Raw genomic sequence first — 26,967 nt, forward strand, 5'->3', positions numbered from 1 at the left:
TCCCTTTTCCAGGACAGACGACATTTGTTGATGCCAATTTCTCGGTCTTTAATAAGTTGCGGTTTGCACCGACTGACGGACGGTGAGAGTCTCTGGTTCATCACGACGCCCGTCACTCCACGGCTTTGCAATCCAGAAGACATCCATCTTCGAACTCACCGCCGCGAAAATCTCATCCTACTTAATCACGTGGTCAGTTTCGTATCGTGCCACGTCTGCACCTGAATACGTACAGAGCGCCGTTTTGTAAGTTAAGCTCCTAAGACTGATAACAGAATTAAGATCAAGACGCGACACGAAGTGCTTTGAGATAGTGTTGTTGCAGGATACACGTTATTAGTTGGCTTAGAAGACGTCGCTTTGTCTCGCTCTGTTTCTTGTCTTGCCAGAGGAAATTAGTGGAAATTGCTTGTATTGTGAGCCTTGCTGCAGTCACCAAACCCGTGACGTCACTGATCCATAAACCCGATTGCCTTGCGACGACATAATCTGAAAATTCATGGTAATGTAATACACTGATGATTGCCATTAACTTCACCGCTAATAGTGTAACCTAATACTCGTGCGTTTACCTCATGCATATAAATGGAGGGGTGATGTGTTAATTGGTATCTGTTTCGTTCCTACTGCACGAATATGAAAATCTCCACGCGAAGGTTTCGTCTGGTGTCGCAGCTGGGAAAGTGTTTTCACTTTTCATGTACTTGTATGGGGGAGGTCTAGCTCCACGCGTTCTTCACGTGTATAGTAGATTCAAGTGAGTGATTGCCTTCACGCCCCGAAGAAATAGCTCGGGTGCCCACTGGATGGGAGACTGAGTGGGCCCCGGAACCAATTTGGACCTTGTGACGAAGGGAAGATCATGTCACACCGAAAATCGAACCACGCTCCTCCAGCCCGTAGCGTTATCATTATTCTGACTGGAAGGATGCGTATTAATTACGCATTGTTTTAATTAAACGTTTGAAATGAAACGTAATTTATATATCCTGAAGATGGAGGCGATACGTTTTACCGAAACGTTAGTAAGCACGCACAAGGCGTCACAACCCAGAAGACGGCAATCGACGAAACACGTTTTCTTTTTCGATGTAGTTAATAAGTAACGAACCGTTATTTAAGTTTATTTTTTCGGTTGGTTGTAGTGATTGGTTGATGTCGTTAAAACGCAATTTTTGGCTCGATTTTGGAAGTAATTGGCAATTAAAATGTCGGTGATTATGGAAATTCGCTGAATACAGTCAGATCTCTCGCGAAGTGAACGAACACCTCGAAACACCTGAAGGGAGGAATCACAGCTACTATTCTGGTCACCTGTTGGCCACCTAGAGGGAAGAGGCACCGCCCTTAACACTATGGACATACGATTAGTCGCTTCTTGCCACTTAGGTCTGTGTTCGCTCCCAGGTCAGTCCTTTGCTTTCCCCTGCCAGCATCATTCCACCACCGCTCCGTACTAATACCGTCCGGTGGATGACCACATAGCATAGTCGTTTCGCATGAACAAGACATTTACCACTGCCTCCTGCTCGCGTTGCAGTCTTCCACACTTCTGATAAAACGAGTGCTGTGGCGTATTGAAGTTGGACGTGGTGTCTTATGGGACGGAGTTGCTGGCTAGATTGACCCATGACATGTTACAACAATAATATCGAGTAAATTAACCATATTTTGTTGTTGTTAATTTTCATAACAACGAATACTAATGTGCACTTGTAGTCACACACTTAAGCACGTGATACACACGATCATAATAAAGTCTGTAAGACTTGAGGTTCTCACAGCGGTGAGTATGAAGATATCCGTCTTCTGGGTTGTTGCGCTGTGTAGTCTGGTCGATGTTAACCAACGTTTCAGAGGTCATACTGCCTCCATCATCAGGGCGATGAGTATGAAGATTTCTGTCTTCTGGGTTATTGCGCTGTGTAGTCTGGTCGATGTTAACCAACGTTTCAGAGGTCATACTGCCTCCGTCATCAGGGCGATGAGTATGAAGATATCCGTCTTCTGGGTTATTGCGCTGTGTAGTCTGGTCGATGTTAACCAACGTTTCAGAGGTCATACTGCCTCCATCATCAGGGCGATGAGTATGAAGATATCCGTCTTCTGGGTTATTGCGCTGTGTAGTCTGGTCGATGTTAACCAACGTTTCAGAGGTCATACTGCCTCCGTCATCAGGGCGATTCTTAGTATGAAGATTTCTGTCTTCTGGGTTGTTGCGCTGTGTAGTCTGGTCGATGTTAACCAACGTTTCAGAGGTCATACTGCCTCCGTCATCAGGGCGATGAATATCCATACAACCAAACTCACCTTTCTCTCTCTACTTTCTCTCCGTCTCCCACTCTCGCCCACGTGCTACCATTGGTCCACTCCCATACCTGCTACCATTGGCTCGGGGCAGGCTACACCTTTCACTTCCCGGCCTATAAATCCAGCTCCTCACACCCTATTGGCATACTCATCGCCGTGATGACGGAGGGAGTATGACCTCTGAAACGTTGGTTAACATCGACCAGATTACACAGCGGAATAACCCAGAAGACGGATATCTTCATAATAAAGTCTGTCGGAAATACAGATAAAAGTTTCGTAACACGCGATTGACTGCTGGCTCAGTCACTTTAAACCAACGTGATCAGTGTTCTCAACCGCTCGCTTCGACCTGTTTGATTTATGATTTTAATTTTTGCTTTATTTTAAATTTTATTCTAATATTTTTTGTGATATTATTGACTGGCTTGAGCTGACGCGTCTGCTGTGTTAGAACCTTCATAGCCGAGTGTGCGGGAGTCGAGATCTTGGCGGACCACTGCTTTCAGAATCCCCTCTCCCCATATTTCGTTGGCAAAATTAAACCAGATTCTTCATATCCGTATTTTTTTACCACTCTCCAACCGGTATGAAGTATTGATTGTTACTCATGAATGACGGGTATCAGTGGACAGAACGACCTGTTCAACGAAGTCTCTTGTTTGCAATAATTTACGACATGTAGGTGGCATTTAGTAGCGTAGCTATGTAATTACATTGCATAGTTCTGAATGGGCATTCTATTAATCCGCTGCTGTAGTCCTTCCAACAACAACGCGACCATCTGTTATTAAATTCTACACTAAGAAAAATTTACAGCGGGAACAATGCCTTTAAATGGCCAAAGAATACTTCAATGTGTGTGTAGGTCGTAGACAACGTACCGGGGATGGTTTAGTCGAAATTGAGCTTCGTCCCCGAGCTGTGGGTGAACACACTGGCTGGCAGAGAGACCTTAATATATTTAAAACATCCCATTATATATCCTTTAGGTAGGATATGTAGTTAAAATGGACTTAATGCTAATCTCTTGAAGTATTATGAGATGAGGGGTGTTTTGCTGCTTGTATATACACATCTCCATAGCAACAACGTGTCGCGTCGCCTTGCCCGAGGTAGACAAAAACTTCAAGGCAGCAGTTAGTGCCGATCATATGACCATCATCACCATCTGCTTCAGACAAGATGTCATCAAGTTCTCGTTGAATACGTGGACAAGTATTCGAAAGTGTCATCCCGGGTGGGGGGCGGGCGATTGCCCTCGGCCGGCTGAGTCTCCCCCCGAACGCGGTTTCCCTCCCAGCCATCCCCGGACACAGACATGGAAGAACGTCTTCGCGTAAGGTCCCCGTTGTCTCTGTCAGATTTCAGTCAAAGTTTTGGACGTGTCAACACATTTTATTACATTTAAGTCCTCACTGTGGCGAGTATGAAGATCGCTGTATTTTGATTTGCCACGCTGTGTAGTTTGGTGTAATTTAACCGACGTTTCAGACGTACTTGTTGCTGCCATATTAAGGCCCTTAGACGTTTCTAAATGGAGAAGGCTTTCAGTGTTTTACTCGCTAACTACTTGCTTGCAGTCTGTGTGTAGGTATATAACATTTTATTTTCATTTGTTACGTAAATTTATGGATTGTAACATCGTACTTCACATTGTGACATGTGAGGTATAAATACGCGCAGTGCTCAGAACATTAATGAGTTCAGTAAGGACTTTTCGCAATTCACGTTACAGGAGGTCAGCACTGTGTTGACTGAATAAACACAGTGTCGCCTAACGAGGCCAGCACACAAGTCTCGAACCCCTCAACTCTCATAGCATAAAAAAGCTCTCCTTCACTTCTGTTACACTTTAAATAAGGACACAACGAAGATGGCTGCCTTGTGAGCTATTGCGCCATTTGTTCCGCTCGAAATTGACGGACGTTTTAGAGGAACTTACCGCCTTCATCACAAGGGCGATGTGGTAGAAACTGATCGACGTTTCAGAGGAGTTTACTGCCTCCATCGTCATGGCGATAGCATATTCATGCTCACCACCACGAGATCTTGAAATCTTATCCAGAGAGTAAGTTGTTTGTCTCCGTCAGAAATGTGGTCAATTATACGAGAACCTAATTAGAATTTTCTGCGTTTAGAAAGCGGCAGTGCCTGCTGTTTGTTCTAACCAAGTAGACCATTTCGTTTGGAGGAAAAGCGTGAGGCCTTTCCGTCATTTTGTACGTGTTGTTTACTCATGCCACGCCTCTGGTCCCCGCCAAGCAAAACATTGCCAACCCGTCGTCAGCTCACAGTAAAGGCGAACAGCTTGTATTACTTTGAAGAGTACTCTGCATGTAGGGGCCTTATGTTCCTCTGAAACGTTGATGTAAGTCCAAAATTTCGAAGTGTGTCTACCCAGTAGACCGCTGTGGTACCTGTTACTTCGTTTTGCTTTACAAATCTCAGAGTACCTGCATTGGTGAGCAAAGTGAAATGATTTTCTGGAATTAGACATTAGAAAATGTATCCCTATTTATTATATTAGCAATTTAATTAAGTACTGTTATTAACGAATTATAACGCCACGGTGGTCTAGCGGTCAGAACGCTGGCCTTGTAATCCTGGGGGTCTCGGGTTCGATTCCCGGCGGTGCCCGAATTTATAACTTGTGTTGGGCAAGGCCGTGGTCTAGGCAACACGGAGTTCCTCCGGGGGCTTCCCCGGTTTCTCCGTGGCATCCCAACAATTACTCCATTCACACGCAGAAGAAGGCAATGGCAAACCACTTCTGGATCATCTGCCAAGAACGTATATGAACAGGTCCCAGTCCGAGAAAAGGATGGAAGGATCCTGTTCATATGGACCTGTCGTCAGACAGAACACTAAATAATAATAAGATGAGGTGGTCTAGCGGTTAGAACGCTGGCCTTGTAATCCTGGGGTCTCGGGTTCGATTCCCGGCGGTGCCCGAATTTATAACTTGTGTTGGGCAAGGCCGTGGTCTAGGCAACACGGAGTTTTCCTCCGTGGCATCCCAACAATTACTCCATTCACACACAGAAGAAGGCAATGGCAAACCACTTCTGGATCATCTGCCAAGAACGTATATGAACAGGTCCCAGTCCGAGAAAAGGATGGAAGGAACCTGTTCATATGGACCTGTCGTCAGACAGAACACTACAAATAAAAATAATTAACGAATTAGATTATTATAAATTGCTGTTTAAACATGGACATAATCTCATCTGCGACGTACCTTCTCAGTTGCAGTCTTGTTAATTAAGGTAAGGTTTGTGACCACTTTATCAAAACCACGCAGTGGTGATGTCAGAAAATAAATGAGAGTTGAAGATGTGCATTCAGCACTGAGTGAAAGTTGCGTCTAGTGGTGTCGCGTCGACAGCTGGAGGCGCATTGAGACGTGCTACATCGGACGATAAAGACTGCGGACCGGCCATGTTACGTTCACCCGACCTGAACCCAAGTGACGCCGACTCTTGGGACTGTTGGAGACGCTTAGAGTACGTAAACCCCGGTGTAGGGACGGATCTCCCAAGCGCTTGGGTGACGTACGAGGTTTTAACCCACTTCATTATTTATAAGGGCGGTCGTGGACAGATAATGCGGAGTGGAAGTAACCCCTTGCGGATTATATTTATTTCCAGTGGTTGGGCTTTCAGCGTTACTATGTTTTCACTTGTTTTCTCAGTTCTCCGGCAGGTGTCAGGTGCGTGACAATTAACTGCGTCATATTTCTGAAGTTCTGTTCCCTCTGGAGTAAATTCGACCTTAGTTTTGCCCAAACAATTTCTTCGTTATTTATATTGTGGAGAACCAGGTGTAGAAAATTGGTCTTGAGAACAAGGAAAATAATAACTTGGACCGGATTCATCTATGTCACAGTTAGACCTTGTGATGATCTCTTCTGAATACGGTAATGAAATTTCGAGTTTTAAAAAATAAAATAAAAATGTTTTAATCAGCTGAGCGACTGTTAGCTTCTGAGAGACTGTACATTATACAGTTGTATATGTGTGTATCCTCAGTGGCATTTGAACAGAAGTTATGGATTTTTGGCAACATAGTCCTGGAAGTGTATGGAGGTAGTTGTTCTATTCCCACGTGGAGAAAATTGAAGTTTCTGTAGCTGCATGACAGGTGGAGCTGCGCGCAGACGGACGGGCCCCTCCGAGAGCAGGGCTTCCGTCTGTCTGACATGAAAGAAGGTTCGTGTCTTAGTTACGCTGTCTAGTCGTTTCTTTCTCGTGAGCTCCGGTTAGGAACCTGGCTTTGTGTGAACGGGCCTACTAAAAGAACTCCGGAAAATGTTCCAATGATTAAATTACGTAAATTGCATCTTTTAATTATATTTCCTTTAAAGACATTCTGAAATTAATTACGTCCATACATTTATACTGCTTTTTAGTTTATTAAGTTTGTCAGTTCTCCATACACGGTCATTGTCTCTGGTGTTGTAGACTATGCTCAGTTCTCGTTCCTTTTCAGCGTTTGAAGTTGTTCTGGGTTTTGGCGCCGTGTAGACTCGTGGGACGTTGAGAACGTTTTGGACGAACACGCTGTCTCTGTCTTCGCGTGGAAGAGGTAATGAACCTTCGTATTTCATAGAAGGTTGTGACATTCTTGACGGTCTGAGCCATTGCTGCAGGTAGCCTGTTCAGACCAAGCTGTGCCTGATTCTGGCTTCGTATTTACCGAGTTCAGTCGTCTTTTATAGCTGTCTTGTGCGCAGTAGTGTTTTCTGCAAGGCACGTATGACGTGATGTCATATTAAATACAAAATCCTCACACAAACTAGCTTGGAACTGAGGCCATCAAAGGAGTAATAACTGTAATGTAATTACTGTGGTGAGTCCGTCAGCGCTGCTGTAACGAGCCACGTACGTACGGGCGCACTCTCCCCCTTTCAAGAGAAAGATCCCATATTTTGCTGAGAATTGCGACTTTATTCCGGCACAGTGCAGGTCTCACCCAACTACATATGCTCTTAATTTCCTTCTCCTCGTTTCGTCATAGCGACTCGTCGAAACATCTGTTAAAGGCATTTATTCGAACGTTAACAACACCTTGGAGTAGGGTATTTTCCGAGAAGCTAGTTGTACCTCCACTAGTCAAATCTCCCCGCCCATAACCCAGAAGACTACAGTTCACATTTTTATCGCCGTAAAGACATAAAATCTCATTCAGATTTGTTTTAATTTTACTCGGGAGCCCAACCCCCTCGCCGTCGCTCTGTGGTGGGCTACACGTCAGCTCAGTTGTGCTACAGATGATCGAGCAGTGTAACTGGTGTTTGAGTTCTGATTTGTGAATTCATCGGAGCGCACATTCGTATCAATCATTATGCTGTGTCACATGTTCAACAGACACGGAGCGATGTTGTAATCCCCTGTGACCTGCAGGTTGCGGATGAATACATTTGTCACGCGTTATTCCCACTATATACACCACACTAAAGTATTCATCCGTGTTAATAAACAGTTATCGATAATAGTAAGACAGGTGAGATTTCAGGCAGCCACGGCGACAAGATAAAATACTTTCTCGAACGTTGTGTCATGTAGTTTATAAGAACTTCTGTCAAACTGCTCGGCCCTGCATCCCAGAATCCAGTTACCTTCAGTCGAAAGACAGTTGAAGTTTGCGTCTTAGAACAGTAGACACTTTACGTGTAGTCTGGTACAAATTGGAGATTCTTTCTGCGTGCATTATCAGACTTAAGAGGACCAAACACGCGCCTGCGGTAGCAAGTGATTGCGATACTATATTTTAATTATGCTATATTCTACAAGGAATGTTTTAACAACTTAACCATTGTTCATGAAAATTGTGATTCAATTACAACCCGTTATGTACTAGGGCCTATATAAAATTGTTTTAGCACGGTCTGAAATAACGAGTCAAGGATTTCTAGTTTCGGTAATTTTACGACATGGTAACCGCACAGACCATGTGGCGTCAGACTGTAAGTTGCATTCTGAAAGATGAGTGATGACTTGGAAGAAGGAAATGGGCATTCTACAGTCTGAGACTCGGTTCCGAAATTCTCTTGAAGGGTCTGCATAACCTCAAGTGAACTGAGCTGACCATGCAAGGTATCTAGTCGCTCGCGTTACCCCTTTGCTAACCTGCCCTGTTCATCTTATTTTTCTGTTCGGAATTGTGACAAACCTTTCAGTAGTAAAGATATCTTCCAGCGACTGAAGGAAGTTGTATTAAGGGGACTTTTATATCGAGAGAATTCCAGATATGACGAGCTTTCTGTAAGTGAATTCCACTCAATTTATCGGCTTCCAATTTTGACAGTCAGTTTAATCTCTGCTTCGTATGGCGAGGAAAGTGTGAGGTCGCAGTACCGATGTTTCCGACCTTCTCGGTATCGTGACAGTGTATTTGTGTGTGTGTGTGTATACAGAGACAGCAACAAAACTGCACGTGCCAGTGTACTGAGCGTAATCTGCACCGAACCGCACCCAGACTAATCAGCACGTGTGAACTCCTCGGCTTAGGAACATTAATGAAATCAGAATTCCCATGCACTCGCAAGGCTGCCTAATTAAATGAGTGCCAACTTCTTCCGCGGATTTCCACGAATACGTAAACACGTCTTGAGCGAATTCATGTTTGCATCGTTAATCGTGACTAAGATAATGGAATATAGTACTAATAGTGCCCTCAACTAGTCCAGACATTCTCCGTCTTTTATGGAACCGGAATATTCATTATCGTGTTAAAAGCCCCCTTGCATCTGCACCCCTATTAGGTCCAAATATTCTTTGTACCCTTAGCCGTAGAGGGTAGGATACACGCAGTACAAGAATTTACTTTCACATTTTGCCGTCGGCACCGGGACTTTATTTCCGCCGTCCTAAAAGCAGTTTCAGATCGCTGAGTAAACGAAGGTGGGTGTTTTGCAGGCTGCCAGTTTCACAGTTTGGGGGGAGCCTTCGGTATTTCATCGGCTTTTTGGTTTATAAACTGCGTTAATCTTGTTTGTTTCGTCATCTTATGGAGAGAAGCTAGTCTGTCGTTTTTCACGAAGCTTTATCAAACGGACTTCATAAAGTAAATGAGAATCACGCCGTCGCCCCCTCCAAATTCAACTCTCGCCCAAGTGAGGCGTCGGGTAGTTGCCGAACCAATCAAATGACAGAAACGTTCGGTGTCTATGAAAGCATCTGCAGGACGGAAGCGGAGGAAATAGATTTGGAAGCTGGAAAATTCGCTGTGCAGTCTGGGGAACGAGGAACACGCTTGGGAGGAAGGCGTGGCTCGAGGAAAGAGCTTCCGTGTTTCTGTCACTGCATATTTTTGGTTCCATGACGTATTCATACGCATGAGAATCGTTAGATGTGTAAAATTAAAGGTATTCTTAATTTTCCTGAAATACGATCTCGTGAACATGGACACTCCTGAATAAAATTACGTTTTTTTTCTTCTTATAATTTCATAAATTAAAGTGACAGTGTGACTCATTAGATGCTTTGATACAAAGTCGTGCTATATTTTTAAATATTTAAAACCCCAGGAAATGAAAGTATTACCTGTGTGCTTATTACATTAGAAAAGTCATGTGTTTGTTTAAACGGTAACGGTAACCCTTTGAAGTCCAGTGGTAACAGTTTGTACCATCTACTTTAACAATCAATAACTGCGTTTGTATTTATGGGTTTCGAATAATTTCCCTGGAATTATTGCATCCAGTAATCCATAATTATTAAACGTCATCGCCGTGATGATTTTGGTTTTGTGGCTCGGTCTATGATGTACCAAGCGGGATTAAAATTCTCCGTGTATCTGTGGGAGGTGGTTGTCTTCAGCTCCCACCATTATTCCCACTCGTATGCATTTATAAACCAACGCCAGTCAAGTTCATACCCTGAACGTGTCGATCTGTTCGCCAGTCATTCATCTTTGTGACTGCCTAAGCTTTGCATTGGCTATAACCATTCTCGTTCCGTCTGCAGTACACGTACGCGAAGCTCTGTCAAATTAAAGAAGAGGCTTCCTTTTAAGTGGACACCCTGGGTCCCTGATGGTGAGAGATCCTGAGACTGCATTAAACCCTTTGAAACCGAAACTTGTTGAAATTATATTTAAGAATTCAGGCTGTACCGCAGAGATTCACAACACGTCACCATGACGAGATAAATTGGTTTTAATATTGTTCAGGGAAATAATCCCTGTTTACACTGGGAATCACACGGAACGACTTAATACAAAATGCAGTGTTACTGATTCTTAAAGCAGGTGGTGCATAGTGTTAAACCAGGGCAATGCCAATACTAGGGTTGTCTGTCATCTTAACGTAAGGGACGGTCCATTTCCTCTACAGGCTTCCAGCCTGCAGGAACAAGGCCACATGCATTCGGGGAATTAGGTGACGGACTGAATCCGTACATTTGCTGTGTCTGTCTGTGCTGTTCCCCAGGTGGCCCTGCACCTTGGCGTCTCCTGCACAGGACTTCCCGTTCAGCTATTCTTATATCACAGTGCCCGCCTTATAGTTGGCGCTGATTTGTTAAATAACAATCTGCATATTATGAACGATGTATGAAGTTCTAAGAATAAGAAGGTAACCGGACGTCGTAGCAGAGTGGTTCGCACGCCGTATTCTAGAGGTCCCGGGTTGAAGTCTCGACCTGAACACGTGCTGTCCAGACTGAGGGTTTACGCGTTTTCATTCAGGCTCTCCAGGCAAATGCCAGGGAACATCGTAAATTAGGCCGTAGTCCTTACCTTCCATGTCACTGCCAATTCGTCATTCGACATTGCAGTCTTATTCTGAGCTACGGACTGCGTCGCTAAACCGTAAAAAAGTGAAACAAATTGCTGATTGACTGTGTAGTTCTCCTGAGGTTTAGCTCCGTCTAGACTCTTAGGTAGATCACTACGTTTCAGAGAAACATACTGTCCTCAGCGTCGGGGCTGAAGATGGACTCAGTGTGTTTCTCCGAAGCGTTACGATCTACCTACGAGTCTACACTACGACAAAATCCTGAAATCCTTTTTTTATTTATTATTATTATTATTTCTGGGTAGTTCTTGTGGCTTGATTTCGTTCAGGGTTTTTGAGAAATAGGTGATATCTGTTTGTACGTTCATCACACATTAATGCAGTGTCTCGTATGCTTAGAACTGCAGGCAATATTGGATTTTTGACACAGCTGTTATAAAATATGCATATTGAATAAAAATTTTCTTGGATATTATCCATCGTCTAGTAAATATAAAACGTAAAACGACGTTTCGGAGATGGGACTCTATCTCCGTCTTCAGGTTCCTACACAGTTGGGCCCACTAGATAGAGCTAATCCCATCTCCTAAACGTCGTTTTACGTTTTATATTTACTAGACGATGGATAATATCCAAGAAAATTTTTATTCAATTGACTCTTCACCATCGTCAAGAAGTTTTAGATTTAAAAATATGCATAGTTTGTCCACTGACTTGTGCAACTTATCGTTGACTGCGCCGTCCACACACAGGCATTGTTTCCACGCGCTCACTCTGCGCCATTACTCACAACTGCTACAAATGTAAGGCGTGCACTGCCTAAGGTTAGAAAGTTACAGGGCACTCTGTAGTGTCAGTTACCCGTTCTAATGCAGAAAGAAACATGCGCTTAACCCGACGGTCTGGAAAATGTCGTTACGAGATATGATCAGACTTGAAGTGTATTTTGAAGATAGGAGCACAAATAACTTTTCCAAGACTCGTCATTCTTTGTATACGAGGCACTGGCTTACATTTCTTCGCTGACAGTAAAACTTTTTACATGGTATTGCACTAAGTTCAAGCGTCTCTGTAAACCAGTTTGCCTGTCTTTCAGTCTAGCACGGAGTCCTTGTGCGCTCTTAACTTTGACTACCCTGGCAGTCCATAAAATCTCATTCAATGATATCGCATGGAAATTCTGCACATTTAAATCTCTTTGCTATTTGTCTCTTAATGACGTCACATTAAAGCTCAGGTGCTTGTATCTTATTGGAGGTCATAAGAAAGATGGACCTCGGATGACGCTGAATCCACCGGTGCTACCTCTTTCATCAGGATCCCATCGCCCTGATGATGGAGGCAACAAGGACCTCTGAAACGTTGGTAAACTTCTACCAGAATACACAGCACTAGAACCCCAGGCTACAGCAATCTCAGTGTAACATAAATCGAGTTATAATATCTACCAAATTTGGGCCAGCCCGATGGTACTAGCCCAGGAACTTATTGCAAAAGGCCTCGGCTTGATCCCTCCCATTGATACTAATATCAGAGTAGAATGTTAAAAGCATGTCGCTCTAATGATAACTAATCGCCAGAAGACATGAACGTCGTGTGTATCGAATATTATTGTCTCAAAACTAAAGCTACAGTTCCCATTACTCGGGTAAGCCTAGTGCCACACCAGAGAGCGATTAGGGGCTTCTGAAAAAAGAACTGGCGCTCTGGTTTTAGGGAGAGGTCTTATCGCTGTAGCACAGTTTGGCCGGCGTTGGCGGTGGACGGACCCACGATTACCAGAGACCATTTGCCCATAAATCTCGTCCCTCTCGACTACTCCCCTAACCGTCCGCCAGTGCATGCAAACTGGAAAGTAGCAGAGGCTGGGATATGAGACAGATCCACAGGAGGACTCTCCGTTGGGCGATTTTAACATCTTCAAGAGAGAGTTTCTTCTCTGCACAGATTCAGAATTAGAGTCACAACTATCGCGGAATGATTTACAACTGCGCTATTTACGATGCCCTGAAGATGGATGCGGCGTTTCCTTGGGAAATATTGATATCTGTGTACGAATCTACACGGCGTCACAACCCAGAGCAACATCGTTATCTTCACCGCCGTGAGAACTTAATATCTCACAGTTCATTATTATTATTATTACGCAAATGTCTTGCGTGGAGGCCGTTGTGTGCGTTAGGCGCCTAATTCACTGTTTCCTGCAAAAGAATGCCAATTACATTGTATAAATCATTTCAGCTGACAGCCAGGCCTCTATATATATATTAGTGATAGTATGACTCATTTAAACATGTCCTTCGCGTATCAATATTTCTTGACTTAAAAGGACGAATTAAGTGCGTGGGAAAGGTTTAGGGGAATTTAAGGATTCAAACCGCTCAGAAATGTGTTTTGGTGGTCATAAAATGTTGAATTTATTATTCCTTGCATTTTGTAAATATGTTACGGAATGTTATTATTGGTGTTATTATTGTGTTCACAATAATAAAGCTTTGTGTTTTATAAGAGAAGCGAAGTTTCTTGAATGTCTCAGCTACTGTTAGCTTCTGAAGGAGAACTGTGCTCCTTGGAATATGAAGTTATTACTCATAGGCCTTGCATGAAGCAGATATTTGCGAATACTTGTCTTGAGTTCTCTATGGTAACGAGTTGTTATAAGTGTCTGCATGTTGGCAAGAAGCCGAGCGTCATTCAACACATGACGAAGTCATTTGCGTGTCACCCCTATTGAAAATAGCACTCATATCAAGAGGAAGAATAATGCTAAACATGCTTGAGAGATAAACAGTGCTAACAAAGAGTTAATGAGCATTAAGGAGAGACAAGCTTCAAAGATTAAGAAATGGATGCCGTGCGCTTGACAGAACCTGCGTTAACCTGAGATGTGCGGTGAAAATGTGGGTAATGTTCTTCTGCCGTCCGGAGATGGCTGCAGTCGACAACGTACTTCACTGCAGAGAGGCTGGAGGTTGAGGTTTTCGTTGGCTCTCCGCAGGCAAATGCGGAGATAGTACCTCAAGTTACGTCACGGCCTCTTTCTTTTTGAAATTGGTATTCATTAGTCGTCCTATAATTCGACAATATTAAATTTGAACTACTGACTGCGTCCGTAAATTAACTACAAACGCAGTATATATTATTTATACTCAAAAGTATAGATTTGATTTTAAAAATGTTCGTCAGTGCCTTGTTGCTTCTGGAAGAATTGACACTGAAAAGAAGTTGAGACGAGGTGAGATTTCAGGTTCTCACTGTAACCAGAATGAAGTTGGCTATCCTCTGGGACGTTGAGTGGCTGTCATGATGGTCCCGAGGGAAGGGTGTCTCTAAGAATTAAAACATTGCGCTGGAATAAGCTATAGGCAGCTTTTGATAATAAAAGATAATTTACATTTGGTTGGTCCTGATTTCTCCTGCTAATTACGTGCGTAAACTAGTTACTGCTCTGTGATTATATCTGCAGATGCAACCGTGTTCACATGTACAATCAGCTTGATACGCTCATCGGACATCAAACGTAGGTGTGAAGCTTATATTGGCATAACATGTGCCATTGTGTTGTTGAGGTCGCAGTAGACCTTCTGACGTCAGTAACATTTGTACATGTTCAGCACACGACCACTTGCCTGCAGCAAGAGGAACTCTTGGCCCCTGTATTGTCTTTATTTCTTAGTAGAATATAACAGGATACATGATGATAGAAGGCGTATTGCCCACAGCCGACGTTAATATTAATTTCACCTTAAACTTCTGTAATGTCTATATTTATTCTTCAGTAATACTGTGTTGACCGCCACGGTGGTCTAGCGGTTAGAACGCTGGCCTTGTAATCCTGGGGTCTCGGGTTCGATTCCCGGCGGTGCCCGAATTTATAACTTGTGTTGGGCAAGGCCGTGGTCTAGGCAACACGGAGTTTTCCTCCGTGGCATCCCAACAATTACTCCATTCACACACAGAAGAAGGCAATGGCAAACCAGTTCTGGATCATCTGCCAAGAACGTATATGAACAGGTCCCAGACCGAGAAAAGGATGGAAGGATCCTGTTCATATGGACCTGTCGTCAGACAGAACACTAAATAAATAAAATACTGTGTTAATTTTCGTTTGGTTTTACGTTATAAGCTTAGAAATGTTGAAAGGATGATAAAACTAAGTATAATTCTTGCACTGTCCATTTAGAAATTCTGCGCTGTTTTCTTTATTTCTTATTATCTAGAGATTTTATACAACTGTCAGGTAGAAATGTTATGTAACAAAAGCGTGAAATTGAATGTGTCAGGATGATTACGAATTCTTAGTAATTTCGGAGAAAGTGTGTGTGTGACCTATTCGAATTTGCTAGAGCGTCATTTTTCTGGACGGGACGGGGGAAATCGCGTCTCAGGGAGAATTCTGGGAGGCGCAAACTTTCTTGAGACTTGCGGGGTGAAGGAGGAAAGCGTCTGCCTTTAACGCTTCGGACTATCTGCATTCCTTACAAGTCCCAAGATTACAGTCGCGCACTGTAGAAGGTTATAAGGGAGTTCATAGTTCCTGTGGTTAGGAATAAAATCTGCAACCTTTATATTTAATTGAATTTCACAAACCTCAGCATCAGTGCCAGGGAAACGTCTCGTAGTTTAAATAAAATATGTGTAGTAGTTAAAGCTAACGATGTTGTTCTTGGTTGCGACGCAACCCAGGAGGACAATATCGTCACTAGGAGGACATAGAATTTCACGTAGTGGACCTTTGTGCGAAGCAGAAACGTGGTTGAACAGTTTCGAAACAACATAAAAATTATGAGCTTTCTGGAGTTGAATAATTCGTGTGTTAATTTAAATAAAGATGGCGAGTTGAAAAATATACGGATTGTGTAAAATGATGCTGTGAAATGTTGAAGGTAAGGTTGTCGGTGGTGTTTAACCGAGTACTATGGCACTTAGGGGGAACTGGAATTGTAGCTGCACAAATTCTCAACCTCGGAATTAAATGGAGGTGAGTGATAAGGCGTTGACAGGAAACTTTGTACTCCCCCGAACCCAAAGTGGACGCTCCGGCGAAGAGAAACATCATACCCTGCCGGGAATCGAACCGCGATTATCCAGTATTTAGTCTAGCCGCAATATTGGCTGAGGTCTGAAATGTGTTTCTGCAAACTCAGTTCTGTTCCATTTTTTTTTGTCGTCCTTAAAACTTTGTGCAAAAAATCTGGAATGGACCGACAGTGCGGTAAGATTGACTGCAGGAGAAGATATTATCTGCACACTGTTGTGGAGTTTCTACTGAACTCACACTCGACTGAAAATTTTGGCTCTGGCTGTGACTATGCAAAAACTAAGGCCCACTGCCTCTGACCTAGGCATTAGGACGACGTCTGTGTAAAATATTGCATTTACTTCGCAGTTCTCCGGCGTCTCTGGTAAGCTACAGGATGTAGTCTACGTGGAGAGTTAAATTCTTTAAAAAAAAAAGATCTTTATGCTGTGTCTGTGAAATCCTGGTACTATAAAGTACAGACTAGAAAGACGTGCCTTGCTTTGCCTTTAGCAGCTGCAGGCTAGACGACTGGAGTTCGATTACCGGAAGGGGCACATACTTTTCTCATCACCTGGGCGTAAAATTTACCACTTACCACCATCTAATGCCCAGGAAGTGACCTTATGTCAACCTTGGTCAGTGGCTGAAACATCTATTTCCTGTTAAATTGTCTAGTGTATGATAGAATAAATTGATTTCTAATATGTATATTGATTAACACTGTTTTTTAACGTAAACGAAGCGTGCACTGTTGGCCCGTCCATGTCTCTGTCTGTCTGTCTGTCTGTCGCGTTTTTAATCACATTGATTCATCAATGACCTTGCATCGCGTTGTTGCAACTCTAACCTTGGATACCGTTGTTTGGTTTATATTCTGTTGGCTGCCCTGAAAACGTCATTGCCCAGAATGTGGCGTAAAAACACTTTTTTTTGAATTTTAGGATACTCCGAAGAGTACTGTGACTTTCCAATCTTGTTACAGCCTAAGTCTCTCAGTAACAAGTTGTTTCTAAATTTACATTTATTTAACGTTCCTACCTTAACACACCGCTGATTTTTTTTTAAAAAACATAAAATTCACGTATTTGTGAATTTATTTTCGAAGCCTCGACGCACTGAACCAAAATAAAGGAATCTCGTGTCGTATTTAGCGTACAACGGGGGTAGTGAATACTCGGTGCTGGGACACAGACAAAGTCTCGTGCTTTCAGTGCGTCACTCGATGCCCCAAGACGAACTCTGTTCCCATGTGAATGTTGTTCTACGCACTTAACAACAGACGATGAGGTTCGGTTTTCCTTGTATCAGATTTGAGTTTTTTGCCGCGAGTAATTTGTCGACTGTGGCCTTCTGGGTTGTGACGCCGTGTAGTGGTTAACATTTCCGACATCGATAACCATCTGCAGGACTACAGAGCGTCACGACGTAGAATTCCACAATTCTTCAATTCCGTTGTCCTTTTCTCAGAATCATTGACAAATGATCCATCCTCTTTAACGTAAATTTATAGTGGAATGTATTTCTTGCAGCAATCTCATGAAACTGTGCGAAGTTAAATTTGAAGAATGTATCCGGAGACATAACAAATTGAGTCAGTTTTTCTTATGTACATGTAACTTTATAGCCGAAGTATTTGTTTCCCTAAGGGTCGCCTCGTACATTGCCCGGGAATTCTCTACTAGACTATAAACAGTACGACCGGACGTAAATCCAGTGGAACGTAACGTTCAGTTAGACGTAGCCTGCCGTATGAACTAATGAACGGAAGTTACATGCAAGTTAATTCTTGCTGTTGAAAGTGATTGGAACTGAGCTGGTCCGACATTGGGCTGGAGTATTTTCTGCTACTTTTATGAATGCATTACATAACATCTTGCTTAGTCCCTTAAGTTTAATTAAATTTTTATATTTTAAATTATATTGATCCGTAAGTACGACATACAATTTCTATTCAACGCTTCAGAGCCAGTGGTAGATTTTGTACTAGGTGTAGGCAAGGTTTTTTTTTATCAATCTCACAGTAAACGAGTCATTTTTTAAACAGCGTTAACCAACTGATCTTTGTAATGGTGAAAAGTTGTGTTTTCTTTGAGGTAGGAACTGAATTCTTAAATATTACTTATATGAGCTTCGGACTTCAAGGAGTTAGCAGGTATTGAAGTATTGTTATACCAAACTACTTGTTTTATATTAAATTTGTAAATTTTATAAGCTGACTAAAATTAAGGTGAATTTTCGACGTAGCTTTATACACAAACACCTCTTATATTTACGTAATGCTGTATGGTGATATAATTCAACGATTATTTCAAGGTCGTTTATGTGCTATTTTACAATATAGTATCAGCTGCACAACTTTCTTCGGTGTAGAATAGAAAGGTAATTTCAAGGAACTATTTCAACATTCGCTCAGGTACGCTGATAAAAATCACTAAACCTTTAGTAGAAGGAGCCGGTGGCCTGGTGGAGACACATGTGGTGCTTCCGGAATGAGGTCTACGTTACTACTGAGCTAACCTGATTGGTATCATTCCAGGAATTTGGCGCCTCTCAAATCTCCCATTTATTTTGGTACGCACAACGTCTCTCCTCTGGTGCAGTGGACGGATAGTCGAAACGCTATGCAACTGTCAGCCTCTGATACATCCTATATGCACGTGAGGTTTGGAAGCAAAATCAATATTGACACGTGATGGGGCCGCTATCTTGAGCAGAGGACAGTGCAGTGCTGCCCTGTCGCTCTGCCCAAGGTACGGGAGGTCAAACATTGACAGACACCGAGTGTAATCAGACTGACCCTATCACGCCGTTGACTGACTGGCTGTCTCCTCAGAGAACTTTCGTGTGTTTCTTGCATTCCCACACGTATTTGCTCATAGGAGCGTTGACTGTTTCCTTCCAAATCCGTTCCCCACCAGCATACATGATTTCTTTCTGTTCTCATTTTACTGGGTCACATCTGCAGACGACCGTCTTCTTGGATGTTGCGCCGTGTAGTCTCGTAGAAATTAACTGACGTTTCGGATGTGTTTTCTTCTTCTATCATCAGGGCGATGATCATGGTCAAGGCGTAAGCACCTCTGAAACGTCGGAAAACTTCTACGAGACTACAATAAAGGTGCAACAACCCAGAAGACAGTGATCTTCATACTCGGCGCAGTGGAAACTTAGATCTGAAAAAAAATTTAAAACTTATAATAGGAATCATATAACGTTATATGTAGGATTCTGTGTATTTATTAATTATTATTCTGTGATTTCCCACTACGTGTCTCTGCCATATGTCATTCGACTTTGTGTAACCTCAGTAGCTGATACAGCGTCATACGGTAACGAAACTGACAAGCATTTGTAAAAAGTCAGATTAATTTCTCTTCGCGATGTATCATGTGAATTTTTAGCGCAATAAAGGCACTTGGAACGTGTGCAGTATTACGTACGTACAAAATGGCTGCTTTAATTAAGGAAAGTAACTTTTTTTTTGGTCTCCTGGGTAATTAGTGTCGCGAATGATTTTGGGTGGTTCCTATTCATATATTAGTTACATACCGTTGCATGATAGGATGATTAATGGATGAGAAGGGATGCGGATTTATGCGGTCGTGTCCTATCCCGACATTTGCCTGAATCGAGCGACAAAAACCACGCAAAACCTGTCAGGGTGGCCGGTCGCCGGGTCGATATTTGAACCCATGACCTCTCGAACACGAAGTATGAGTGCCATCTGCACGCCCCCGATGTTCGGTGGCGTTGCGTTCTGCCAACAATTAGCGTGTATCTACAGCATGTTCATTAAAGTGGTATATAATTCGAACAAACACTTGTAATTATCCTTTATTCATGTCATGCCCTGAAGTGCTTTAATTCGCTGATGCACCGAATCTGGGCCCTGTATGCTGAGGCCGATTGGCTGGCTGCGGTGAGTTGAATAATAACGAAGCTCGTAACAATTCCGAGCTGACGTTGGCTCTTGTAGGCGTGGAGCACGGCACGTTTACAAATACGACGAAAGCCTCGTCTGCGGTTAATACTTGGTGTGTCCTCGGGCTTCGAATGGGTTTGCGTCTTAGTACAGTAGCTTTCGATTCCTTGCTTTGACATTAAAAGAATTTTCACCAAGATTTTTTTCAAAAATGACAAAACCGAATTAGATTCTTTACGTGAATTTCATTTCGATTTACTGATTCAGAATTTTGATACGATTGGAATTATTCCGTGGAATGAGTTAGATCGAAGGGACAAGGGCTGTGTTGTGATCTTTTTCGCAATCCTCCTACATATTCGGTGGTCCTCGGTCGATTCCAAGCTATACTGTTTGAGAAAGTAACGTCACAACATCCACACCTAACCTAACCTAACCTAACCTAACCTTACCTTAAACTAACCTAACCTAACCTAACCTAACCTTACCTTAAACTAACCTAACCTAACCTTTGAAGCCCGAGAAAGAGAGAGTTAAGAAGAATTCAAAGGATTAGATACAAAAAGAGAATTGTTGGGGAGAAGTGAGAGACAGTATTTGTGGGGGGGGGGGGGGTTGCGCTTTATAGTTCTAAGGTTCCCAGGCAATGCCCGCTTGCCCTCCTGGTAAGTAGACTTTAGGGCTATAATTAGTGTGAGCTTGATAACGGACACGACACAACTTTGATCTGCTTGTTAGTGAATGTTGAAACTGTAATTTGGAGAGTTAATAAAGTAATTTATCATCATTTTATTATTTCAGGCTTATGCCCCACATGTTTCTGAGCATTGCAGCCTGAATACTCGGAACGAAGCATTGCCTACAAGTGTGGGAAGTTCTGTCTAAAATTAATGTTTCCAGTCTTTCTTTGGCAACAGCCTGTATTGTGAAAAATATATATTTTAGACAGGTACAAATTACGCACCATGGCAGAACACGCTTGTCATTTCTTTTTTCCGACATGCTCTCGCATCCATCACCGTTCTGCTTTCTTCAGTAGAGCGGCAAATCTGCTCTCTATATTTGAGTACTAAGCCATGAATGCTTTCAGGGAAATAGCATGAGGCTCCATTTCAAGTTCTGAAACATAAAACAAATTATAAATTAACAAAGACCATGGCGCGCTAATGGTTTTGTATTATACGCCATTTCCCTGCTTACGTCTTCAGTATCTGTGGTTTACATGACTACCATAGTATCGAATGAACGGACAGCCAGTTGGAATGTGGAAGGAGGCGGTCCTGGCCTGACGCTGTAAGGCTGGGTAAATCCACTAGAACGTGAGTCCGGACAGCAGATCCCCGGGTCCAGATATGAACCCTGGACCTCCCGTATGCGACGATAGGGAGCTGTACACTCTACCGCGATGTTGTTGAACAGACGCAGAATCTGCGTTGTGGGTGATTTCGAACCAGAGGAAACTCGCGTGTCCTGGCTTTGGATATGCCACCATACTTCGACGTTACACCTCAAGTTTGTTGTACCTTCGGTATGAAGAAAGAACTCACATTTTGTGTTGATCTTTAAAACGTAGGCCTCTGTAAAGTGAGCGTCTTACGTTTTAGATAATAAACACCAGAAAGTCAGCTTCTGTGTTTGGTATCAGCACATTAAATTTATTTTTTTGCGTGCTCTTATTAAGATGGATGTCTTCTGGGCTGTAGCGCCGTGCACAGTGGTAGAAATTCTACCCAATTACGGCCATTTTTGTACTCACCGCCGTGGGAACCCGAAATCCTTTTTAGGTACTGCAAATCGTATACTTATTCGAAGAGTCATTCATGCCCGCCGGCATGAATTCGCGCATCCGTGCTTCCTATTCACGGTTCTGAACCTTTTTGTTGTCCTCGGTTCATATTCGGATCCTGTACTAGCTCAATTTTCCTTAGTCTCTTCTGAGAAGTTTTTAAAGTTGGCTCGTATCATAGTGCTAAGAGCTTCACAATTTGCAATTCAAATATTGTCCGTTGTGGCGCTGAATTTATGGAGTTTCTTGGACCGCGGAAGAAGCTCTTCAAACCGGGAGACTATATTTTGTTTTATTGTCATTTCATGTAAAAGAACATAACTACGATTGTGCTTTAAAAAAATTATAATATCGGTAAAATATATTTTATCCGCACGCTCATTTTAAGTAAGACGATCAGTTTTATTGCCAGTCTGTAGTTTTATTTGGATATTAAGAAAATTTTGCCACGTTCTCCAGAATGAGAGTAATATTTCTCGAACTCCCAGCGACTTTCTTGTTTTTTACATGCTTTAATATAATAGTGAGATTTGTCATTCTGAAATTTTCTGTGATTGGGCGCAGCTTTCGGAGTTATGGTTACCGTTTTAAAATGTAGAGAGTTGATTAAATGTTGGTTAAACGCTGATTTTTATCAGATGGCATTTTAGTAGCTTCAGATTTGGCTTAAATTTTAAAGTAACGTTTAAAGATTTATGGGCAAGTCACTTGTTCTTCCCCCGACCCTCCCTTTGAAATCCGGGGTGCCACAGTTATAGCATAAGTATTGTTAAACAATAATTTATTATCGATCATGAATCCACTTATTAGAATGTCGAACGTGTGTTTTCTGCATGCACGTTCTCTCAAATACTTTACTTTAAAAGTAGACCTTATTACTAAAATTCGCGAACTGACATCAAGCAGATTTGTACATCAAGCGAAGGTCTGCAGCCATCTTAAGCGCCCATGCCGTGCACTGCTTGGGAGGAAGAAAATTGGGTTTGGAGATTCGTAGTAATTGTGAAACGCAGATAAACGAAAGGAAATAAGACAAGTACAAAAGAGGAGACAGACACAAAGCGAACATTTGCTGTGATAGAGCTTAGCTTGTAGTAACATTACAAGAACTGCGACTATTCTGGAGCATTCCACGTATTTACAGGAGGGTTGAAGAAGGGTGGATTGTGCGCCCGCGGATGCCAGCACCTAGCTGCAACACAGTCCACCCCGCGGAGATTAAGATGGGTTGCGTATTTTATTAATCGTTCACAGACTGACGACTTTACAACTCAGAAGACCAACATCGACATCTTTACCGCCGTGAGAATCTCAAATCTCGTATAACAACAAACTTGGTAACAGATCCTTGTACCCATCATGGATAGTTTTTTGACAGCTGGACCTGCTAACGAGGGCTAATCCCCGCCCTTGTACAACCGGAGTTCGTAGAATAGGACCATATAAGCCAATATCAGGCTTTGTTAGCGAGAGTAAACGCTTAAATTGTACAGTAAAACTTATTACAACATCCCGTAAAACCTGCATTTCTGAAGACATAACAGTTTTTTTTTTAATTTTGTGCTTGGTATTCTTTATGCACGGCTTATTTAATAAACATTAATGCTTCATTTTGCCCGTGGAGTGTATTTTAAGTTGTTTCTTATGACTCTTAATAAAGAGTTTATTTTTGTAAATAGCGTTAACGAATTCATCGTTGCAACGGTGAAGTGTTGTGTTTCCTTTGCTGCTCAAACTGAATTATCATATGTTTTTACACGTGCTTATGCCTCAGAAAGGCTTAAGGTTATGGCATGCGCTTTGGAACGATTGGTTGAGACATGCAACAATAACAAACAGCCTGTAACTCGCTTGAAATGAAGAGAGTTGAGGCACTCGCCATCTGTATCGATTCCCTCGATGGAGTGGGCACCCTCAGGCTTCTTTGCTGAGAAAGAGTCTGAAGGGGGGGGATGCTTATTGTCATGTGACGTCCGTCGAACTGTTATCCCCTCCCATTATTCTTAAAAGAAAACACTCCCTCGAAAACTCAGAAGTTTGACACCTTCGACCCCAGTGGTTTGAATGTTTCCGGCTGAGCGATATTCATATCATTTCAACTGTGTGAAACATCACAAAAGGAACAAGGAAAGAACGAAAGATGAAAGGAAATATAAATATATCTAAGAAGCAAAGTGCTTATCTTTCATTTCACGAAACACGTGACTCGAATTTATGCATAATAGGTACGCGAGTGTTGCAGGTCGTTACCACACGGCGTCACAACCCAGAACACTACAGTGCACGTCCTTAATATTCATTTTCTTCTTGTGGAGTTCTTAAAGCTCTGTCTGCAATGAAAATTATCCTGCGGTCACTGATCTGACGTTAAGGAACAGCTGCTGAGTACTAAGGTCGTTCGATGAATTTTATAGTCATAAAAGTATCGATTGTCTATGTCTAATTTTATGGGATTTGATGTTTTCACGGCAGTGAATATATCGATGTTCAAGATGTCTTCTGAGTGTTGCACCGTGCAGTTTGATAGAAGTTTGTAGGCGTTTCAGCGGTGACTGATGCCTCCATCATTTCAGTAAGCGCCTCTGAAACGCCTAAAAATTTTCCACTATACTTCACGCCACAACATTCCAACAGACAGCCATCTTTTTCTTCCTCGTCGGAGACAGAATATGAAATCCCAAGCCATTTCTTACACCAAATCATCCGAATATCTGTCTCCGCAAGACCCAGATCAATGCTTTTTGACAACATTGTTTGTGTGTGTGTGTTCTACAGGAATCACTAGGCTGCCTGTTTTGGAAGGGGAAATCAGCCACATAGAGATCCCTCGGCTCGCCACAAACCTGGGTATCACCATCGTAGGAGGAGCTGACACCGCTCTCGTAAGTATCACAGCGACTTCGTTCATACCATCTACGTGGGTTAGAGGGACAGAATAGGGGTTGTAGTATGCATCTCGCGTTGCCTGGAGGCTCTAATTAGGTGCATAGTTAACCAACCCCCAGTCCCTCACGAGAATGTGGATACTAACTCACAATGGGTAGCGTAAATTTTCAGTTTGAAACCTAAACGTATCACTGAGAGTAAGGATTTAGTATTAAGGAGCATGTTCATTGTTTCATAATGCATCCATCCAGATACTTTTTACTGACCGAATTTTTCATCTTTAGAAGTGTGAACGTGATTATGTATTGTAAAACGTGCATGAAAATCATTTTGAAAGTGAGCGATGTCCCTTACCAAAGCATCGTTAATAAATCCTCACTCTGCACCCTAGCAATCATGTATAATGTCTCATTGCATTGTCTAAATGTCATTAGTTGTCACAAAGTTGATGCATAATATACGAACCATTAATAGACTAATTAAGTTATATAACTTCGCTGGTCACTTGTTCTCGTCCTACCCCGTGAAGGAAAATAGGTTTCTGTGTTATGAACTTCCCTTATCATATCTTCTTTACACTCAAACCTTTGTCAGTTGTAGTTTATTTATGAGAAACTGTGGTTAATCTTGTTTGTAGTGCACTCCTACTTGCAGTACAATCGCTGATAATTATACATTTCTAGAACTATGGAAATGTACATGAATCGTTTTGCAATACTTGTCCATATTTTTATATAATGTTGTCGACTTGTAATCATTGTTCGTCCTGGTGGCCGCACAATTAGATTTGCGTCGATGTTTTGTCGAACAATCATTTCGCGGTTCTGAATCTCAATAGGAGAATGGATGACGCAGCTGTTTTCCTGGTTTGTAACTTCATGTAGACTCGTAGACTCTTCCTACACAACCCGGATCGTCTTCGCCGCCATGAATCCCCAAATCTCTTATGTGTTGACGTCTTGAGTTATTTTGCTTGTTTATGCTTTGTTGTGTTGTGTTATTTTTGGCAGAGGCCCCACGACAGGCTCGTCATCCGTCGAAAAAGTCGAACCGTGTGTGGCTAGGACATTCATCTCAGATTCCATTCTGAGACGGAATAGTCGAAAAGATATTATCCTTCGTAGAGCAGAGGTAATGAGTTTTGCAGTTTCATTCCTCTGGCTCAGAATTAGAAACAGCTGGTGTTACGTATATTTTTATACAAAATACTGTGGAATACAACCACAAATAACTTAAAGGTTTGCAAATATGAGGCCTACACCTGAACTTCAGACATAAAAGCATGTTTATAAAATACGTTTATAAAATAGTTTTATTCGTGCGTTTATTTTAAAGCATTTCCCTCATGAAGCTATTATGAACATGGAATATTACTAAAAGTTGTAGCAACGACTTGTATTTTAATGTCTCTGTATTTCCATGATTTAATATTCATCCACCTGTTACGTTACAATAATATGTACGGAGATACAAACCCAAAATGTAAATTAAAGTACACGTCTCATCAAAACTCTGTAATAAAAATGCAACAAAAACAAGTATACCACACGTTGCAGCCCACTCGTTAGCACGCCTGCTTCGTATTCGGTAAGTTCTGGGTTCGAGTATCTATCTCGAAACGAGATTTCCGTGATTTTTCTCAGCTTCACCATGCATTTGACGGGATACCGCCGTAAATTAATGTCATGGTCACTTTTTATTTAAGCGTTTCATTTAATTGTTCATTAATCTTCTTAAAAATTGACGATTTGCATTCTGAGCTGATCGCGTAAGCGTATCCTCGTTAAGTACTTGCATAATTAAGTCTTGTTACGTAATTTATTGCTCAGTAAAAGTAAAGTTTGTCCCACTATACGCCATGTAGGCGCTTGGGGGGAGTGGAGGTATAGCTCCTCTCTTCCTTGACCTCGGCACTAGATGGGGGTGAGTGGTCAGCATCACGCTCCGGCCGGCTTTACCCCCGGGAAAGGACCCCGGTACCCATTGTAGAGGAGGCTGGGTGGGCCCCAGAGCCGGTCTGGAAACAGAGGCTAGAGGAAAAGTCCTCTGCCCCCGTCGGGGATCGAACCCCGGTCGTCCTAGTCACTATACTGACTGAGCTATCCCGGCTCATAATTTATTACTCAGTGTGTGCTTGAATTTACTCGGCAATTTACGAAGTTTATTCAAGAATAGTTTGTATTCAGGGAGAATGTGTAAATTTTAGCTCATCCGTCATGTTATACTGTCCCGCACACACGAATTATTGTTGGTGCATCATTAGCATATGAAAAACCGAAGTGGACAACGGGAAACTGCAA

The 26,967-nt window shown here is 42.4% G+C and overlaps 1 protein-coding gene across 5 annotated transcripts in view; it reads left to right on the plus strand.

Annotated features, from left to right (window-relative positions):
- Nucleotides 1-26,967, plus strand: part of LOC110831763 (ligand of Numb protein X 2) — a 156,707-nt gene that overhangs the window by 110,052 nt on the left and 19,688 nt on the right. For all 5 annotated transcript variants that reach the window (XM_087355960.1, XM_087355962.1, XM_087355961.1 and 2 more), the window contains one exon: nucleotides 24,557-24,663. In XM_087355960.1, the coding sequence (XP_087212086.1) occupies nucleotides 24,557-24,663 (107 nt within the window). The remainder of the gene's footprint in view (nucleotides 1-24,556; nucleotides 24,664-26,967) is intronic.

This window comes from Zootermopsis nevadensis, unplaced genomic scaffold, assembly GCF_977971745.1.
Source record: "Zootermopsis nevadensis isolate Lab colony 2312 unplaced genomic scaffold, Znev_1.0 Znev_ptg000025l, whole genome shotgun sequence".
Classification (NCBI taxonomy): Eukaryota; Metazoa; Arthropoda; class Insecta; order Blattodea; family Termopsidae; genus Zootermopsis; species Zootermopsis nevadensis.